The 6645-nt window shown below is 49.8% G+C and overlaps 2 protein-coding genes across 2 annotated transcripts; both read right to left on the bottom strand.

Moving 5' to 3' along the window:
• Window positions 1-674: 674 nt before the first annotated feature.
• Window positions 675-1904, bottom strand: mlcG-1 (Deshydrogenase mlcG; the record flags this gene model as incomplete). The annotated part of the gene is made up of 3 exons (XM_036639310.1): window positions 675-1091; window positions 1165-1276; window positions 1357-1904. 3 exons carry the CDS (start codon window positions 1902-1904, stop codon window positions 675-677), a joined length of 1077 nt encoding a protein of 358 aa, XP_036496273.1.
• A 3418-nt stretch (window positions 1905-5322) lies between these two features.
• CGCS363_v007462 (uncharacterized protein) lies at window positions 5323-6645 on the bottom strand (the record flags this gene model as incomplete). Its single annotated transcript, XM_036639311.1, has 3 exons — window positions 5323-5325; window positions 5765-6074; window positions 6149-6645. 3 exons carry the CDS (start codon window positions 6643-6645, stop codon window positions 5323-5325), a joined length of 810 nt encoding a protein of 269 aa, XP_036496276.1.

Raw genomic sequence — 6645 nt, forward strand, 5'->3', positions numbered from 1 at the left:
CCAGGAAATACTTCAATACTCACTTCGGTTCCCCAACTAGGACAACATGGAATCGCTCCCGTGGCGCATCCGAATATTGACTGAGGTCTAAAATGAAGTCAACATCGCACTGTTGCGTCACTCGTGCTTCGTGGCACAACGCTGTGTTACGCAGCAAATTTTCAAACTTAAGCTGGATGAGATCTTACCTAGAAAAGCGTGAGATACAAAGGTTACAGCTAAAGACTGATTCACTTCAAGCATCTCGGTGATGAGAGAAATAGTACTGGTGACATGGCCCCAGGCAGGCCAAACGTGCCAAACATGATGTTGTTGGCAAGTCATGATAGCTTGTATGATTGTAATCGAGATGAAGCTGGTTTCAGTCGCAGCTTCCAAGGTGACTGCTGAAATAAGAGAGTCATTACTGAAGCTTTGTGGCAGTGGAGCTGAGTAAGTCGAAAAGAAATAAGGGGCTACGAAGGGATCGGACGGCTGGACGGAGAGGGGGAATTAAAGTTAGTATGGGGTTCCCGAGAACAAGGTTCTTATTTTCGGGAGACAGCAGCATATGCAAGTGGTCGTACGGTTTATGATTGGAAGCAGCGCTGTGTTGTTTTCTACATAGTAATTGAACCCTGAAAGATGTGCAATTTGTGCGACACTGTTTGTCGCCCTGAGGTTTAGATGCGACGTCAGCTTTCCATTCGGACTACAATCTTCTCTCCTGATACACCCTTGTGCGTGAGCAACTCCAGGCCCTTCCGGATACCTTCGAATCCACCTTCTAATATGCGGACGGGATGGTGGTTGAGTTTGCCCTCATGCACCAGTCTCTCCGCAACTTCCCACAACTCAACGCCCAATGCACGCATCTTGTCATCCGGCTCGCGACCATATGGCGCTGGATACGTACAGCCTTCGCCAAAGATACAGGGACCGACAACGAAGTCTTTGGTCACTACCGCACGGGTTGCGGCATGCTCAGGGAATGGCTCGAGTGCAACGTAGTTTCCTCCCGCGCGCCCCATTGCGTTAAAGCACACGGTTGTAGACTCAACGGTAGAAATACAGTCCAATGCATATTTCAAGTTGTTTCGCGTGTGAGCTTTCTTAGTTACGAAGAGCGATTAGCCTCAGGAGTCTGTTTGAGTGTCAAAGGAAAGAGCGGCAGAGTCCATTTACAATCTTTTGCGCAACGTCCTTGTCGAAGCGATCGAATACGTCCTGAGCACCATTCTTCCTCGACAAATCGAAATGTTTTGGAGAACAAATCCCTATTGGGATCAAGCCCGCGCTATGTACGGAGTACGTGGTCAGATGGGCAGCGCCGAAATGCTCGAAAGGGTAAACCGCTCAACAAGTGAGGAGACTTACAGTCTTAGCAGTTGCATAGCAATTGTTGCCGTCGCAGTACTACTGCCGTAAACGAGCACATGTTTGGCTTTCGCAACAGGTTCGTTTGGCAATGGTAAGCCTAGCGATTTTATAGCTAGACCAGCGGTGCATATTCCCACAGGTATCGACGCGGCTGATTCTATGGTCCATGCGTCTGGAACCCTCATCCACATTTTGCCGCGCGTCACGGTATACTGAGCAAACGCCCCTTGTTCTGGCGTATACTTGAACATCTCGTTTTGTGCTCCACACACCCGATCACCAACTCCAACGCCAACTACATCTGGCCCCACTGCAACAACTGTGCCAGCAAAATCAGCACCCATGATCGCAAATGGGTTAGCAAAGTCTGTCTTCATTTTTGTGTTGCTCGGGTTAAGAGCAACAGCTTCGATGCGCACGAGAGCTTGGTCGCGAGGCAAAATAGGGCAAGGGGCCTCGTTCCACACAAAGAGCTGTTCCTTTTCGTCCATAACGAGACCCTTTTGAGTGGATGGTGGCACAAATCCATTGGTGCGTAGCGCCATTTTCGATATATTTGGCAAAGTCTTGTGAGGATGAGATTCTCCGATAGCTTGGATGTGTTGCTGACCTCGAGAGGCAATTCAGTCTCGGCATGGCAAGAGAATGGGCAGATGCCCGTGGAGTGGCACATGTGCCAATCGCATTATTGAATAAGTGCTATACTCAATACATAAACCTTTAGATGCACGCTTTTCTAGTAAGACGAACAACATATTCCCCGATCATCCCAAATTGAATAAGTTGTTTCGTTCGGCCCTTTCACCGGCTCTGGTTCGAGAAGCGAAAACGAAACAGAAGCCGCAAGCGAAATGCAAGCGAGCGAGTTAACTGAGGGGAGAAGCTCAAGAACAGAAGTTTCTTGAACAAGGGGACCGTCTCAACTTGGCCGGCGGGTAAATTGCCCTTTTTCAGACTTTTCACAAACCAAGTGCCATTCCGGCACGTTGGATACGTTGGAGTTCGGGATGTTCGTTCTTTCAATGCGCATAACCCGAACCCGGCGCTGCTAGCCCTGCTGATCCGCCATCCATCTTTGCTATCGAAACCTCTGCTACGGCAACTTTCGTTGCAGCACCCTTACTACTAATCACGCCAGCGCCCCATGTCACCCGTTCATGGAGCCACGTGAAGCGCTTCAGGAAGTAATCTTTGCAAAGAGTGTAAGTTCTCACCTGCCCTGTAGACTAGGAACATGGTGTACGCAATCAACTCTTGGTGTGTTCGTTCCAACTATAAACGTGGACCGCTGAACTCTATGGGAAACCCTATGTCCATGCACACACACGCGCCGCTTCCTCGGGTCGCATCTGAATGTGGAGGGATGGAACTGTGGGTCGATCTCGACTATTGACAGTTCGTCATGATGTTCAGGTCCAGGAAGTGGTCCATGTTGTTACTGAACCGGGAATAGCGCCATGGTGCGGGGTGTTTGACGGTGAGGACGATATGTCCGACAAACGCAAACACGCAACATTTGGGGTTGACGCCATTTAAGGTTGAAAGCTTCCAGCTCGTGTCCTTCCAGCTAGTGGATGAATTTGAACCGGACTCTTCTTAGACAGAAGCGGATTGCAAAGCGGGTGAATGCTTCTTAGCCGGGACTATGTGATAGGCTTTTGTCGATACAATCAACAACCGGAAATTCGTCAGCCTCGGAAATTCAAATTGCCCAGTTCGTAAGTACTGCCTGAATAGGGAACAAAACGAAAAAGCCGAACACATCTCATGGCCAGCGTTTACCTATGCTTTCCAGCGAATGTCACGGCGGACTTAACGTTAGACCTGCAGGTATGCTTACTACCAAATGATTGCGTCTGTTAGCCAGGGTGGGCTAGGATCCGCCAATCTGGTTGGGTGTAGCGCCACGCTGGTCTAATTCTGCAAAGAATTTGTTGTTCACAGTCTTGACACGGCACACTTTGCAGCGGCCTCTACGCAAACTCCGGAATCTTTGGAAGAGCGCAGGAAGATGGACCAAATTCCACTGCGGCCCTTGGGTAACTACACAATCAGACCCGCATGAAACCACAAGCAATGGACTAATCGAATTGTAACTGTTGAACAGGTCCCCTCGAGAAATACCTCGTTCATCAGCACGAAGTCGGTTACTACAATGTCGCGGTGCTTTCCGCAGAGTATTCCTTTCCTAGCGCGACACCCGGCTTTCGAAGTAGAGACGTCCTTGGCTTGGTCTACTCGGCCTTGGGAAGGACGCTGAAGTATCATCCTATTTTGGGAGTTGCCCTGAAGGACGAGGATAGTCCACAGCCAAGCTTTAGCAGGATCGAACGCATTGATTTACGAAGAGTTGTAGAAGTAAAGAGATCAAGGTCAGCTTCAGATACTGCCGCCTTGGTACAAGCAGAACACCAAAAGAAGTTGGTGCGACGACACGATGTTCCTCTATGGCGATGTCTGCTGGTTCTCCCGATGGACACCGTTGACCACAGCCTCGCGACTTCCTTCATCCTGGCACTTGTTTGTCATCATGTTGTCGGAGACGGAATCTCGATGATTTCCTTCCACAAGACCTTCTATCGATGTTTCAACCAGCTACTGTCTTTGGCAGAGATATACCCCTATGGTGAACGTTTTCTCACGGGAAATGAGGTAGTTGTCGTACCCAAACTTCTATTGGTGCCCTACTTGGAGGAAAGCATGACATTCCCTATGTCTCGATTGTACATCCTGCGTCTACTGTTCAAGGCACTCGTGTATTCTCCGGTCGACCCCTTAGAATGGCTTGGACCGCCCATTGGAAACGAGCGGCCGCCCATCAGTAACACGCGATACTTCTATCTGCCGCAACACCATACACGCAACCTCTTGCGCCAGTGCAGACGAAATCGAACAAGCATCACAGCCTTATTAACGGTTCTGGTTTCAAATGGGCTATCCGTTTTGTACAAGCCTAGCACGCGTTTCACGGCATCTGTACCCTTCTCACTGAGGAAGTTTTCAAAGCATGGTGAGTACGACATGGGATGTTTTACGAGCATTGCGGAGCCGCGCTTTTCTGCAGATGCCAGCCCACCACCAGGCTACATTCCATGCCAGAGTACTGCCAACAGTTCTCGGGCTGGAGACGACAGGTCGGCTTGCACTGGCGACTCGAAGATATGGGCATCTGCGCAGATGTGCAAACATTTTCTGCAACAACGGAGCGCTTCAACGTCGAACCTCACAAACGGTCTCATCAAATTCAGAAAGGACCATCGCAAAGGACTGCTAAATCTGAGGGGGACACCCAGGCGGCATGCCTTTACCTTGACCAACCTTGGGGTCGTAGAAAGTGAGACTTCTCAAATCGACGGACGAGCTGCTGGGTCACGGGCTGTTGTTGACAAGTTTGTATTGTCGGCGGGATCGGCAACTAACGGAGCGCCTTACACCATTTGTGCAATATCTGAGGCCGGGGGTTACATGGGCATCACTGTGAACTGGGAGGCTGGCGTTGTGGAAGATGAGAGTGCGGAGTGGCTTTTGGCCTTTCTCAACAAGGAGCTGCAACGGTTATCAGCCCAAGTCAAGTATACCGAGTCATCTAAGCTTTGAGCAATATATTTCCGTGGAGATGACAGTTGAAGCAGTTATGTGACTGAAAGATGTGTGTGTTTGCCGGGCCAAAGTGAAAGCCGCGGAGAAACGAAGGGGCGTATTGGTGGAAGCCGGCGGTGTTGGGCACATCTGTCGGGCTTATGTTCAAACCAGCACACCACACATGAAGTACCATGATGCGGTGAGTATGGGCGACTTGTTCACGATCATAAAAATAGTATACAAGAAATATCAATAGGCAGTAAATAATAAGATATCAATTTCCTAGATCGATGTACAGAAGCATCAAGCCTTAGGCGTCGGCAGAAAGTGCCCCAAGAACCGCCTGAAGTGGCCCAGTATGGAAAAGAATCTGCTAGACGGCTACTCGCAGTCTACCGGCATTAATTCCTCCTAACTTATAGATGCTGCCCCAGCCTCCTTTGTCTGTGCCATTCGACGTTTGTTTGGGCGGGAGACCGAGTAGTGCCCGCTGCCGATCAGACAGTCTTTCTTTGGTTTCCTCGGAGAGAAAAAGATCGTGCTTCTCCATTCTCTGGATGTAGAATCTACAACAGGTCAAGCAGATGATAGGTCGTGAGCTATCTGTCCTGTTGATACCTGTGGAGTGCCAGGTTCTACTGTCAAGCAGAAGACAGGATCCAGCTGGTGCAGCCGCCGGTATTGAGCCGCCCTGTGCGTTGCCAGGTAGTCAGTGACCTATCCTGTAGAATCATCATTTAAAATGAAAATGGGCATAAACAGCAAGCGAGATAAGATTGAAACATCTAGCGCAAGCAACGGTGAATGAAAGGGCATCACGTACAACGTCGCGAATTTCCTGAGGCGCCACATTCTTGACATGTGACCCAGGGTATATGCGCGTGGCGCCTTTCTCATCAGTGACGTCGGTCAAATACCAAAAGATATTCAAAAGGTAAGGGTGATTGGCCGTATTGGGCGTCATGTCCATTTGATCTGTGTGCATGTAAATCCCGGACGTTGACCTTGGCGTTACGATGTTCGCGGTCATGGCGAAGAGGCCGAACTCCCTGCCCAGAAACCAAGGCATGATTGCGTCGATCAAGGGATGGTTAAGAAGGTCTAGGAACTCGTCTCCTTTGTTGACCAGATTCCTTTTCTCAGTACGTTAGTGGGATGAAGTGCGCCTATTTGAGAGTTCGACCTCAGAGAGAAATGACATGCTTACCACACGCGTTGGTCTGGCTCATCTTCAGAAGACTTATGAAGACTTGCCATGTGAGCAATTCCGGCCTGCCTTTCGCCCGCTGCTTGTTCTTCGAGCGCAGTCCTTATCACTTTAACCTCGTCCGCTGTGAGGGCGTTCGCGACGAATGCATAGCCCCATTTCTTAAGGTCATCCTTGATTTGCTGTATGTTTTCGGTAGGTTTCGGCAGACTCTCAAGATCTAATTCATCTCTACTCACTACGGATGCTGGAGGGCCCAGCGCGGAGAAACGGCTGGCGAAGGCACCCGGGCAAGGAGGCTGGGCGTAGAGCCTGAATGCTTGCTGAGCGTTGATACGACCCTCCATAACATCAAGAACAAATTCAGGCGAAATCTTTGTCGCGAGGTCTGCTTGAGTATTTTCGGGCAGCCTTTCAAGGATATTGGTTCGTTTCGACCGAGAATCGATAACAATGCAATGCTGTGGCTGGTCCCCGAAGGAGAGCTCCACAAGCAT

This window comes from Colletotrichum siamense, assembly GCF_013390195.1.
Source record: "Colletotrichum siamense strain Cg363 chromosome Unknown KSG_Cg363_contig04, whole genome shotgun sequence".
Classification (NCBI taxonomy): domain Eukaryota; kingdom Fungi; phylum Ascomycota; class Sordariomycetes; order Glomerellales; family Glomerellaceae; genus Colletotrichum; species Colletotrichum siamense.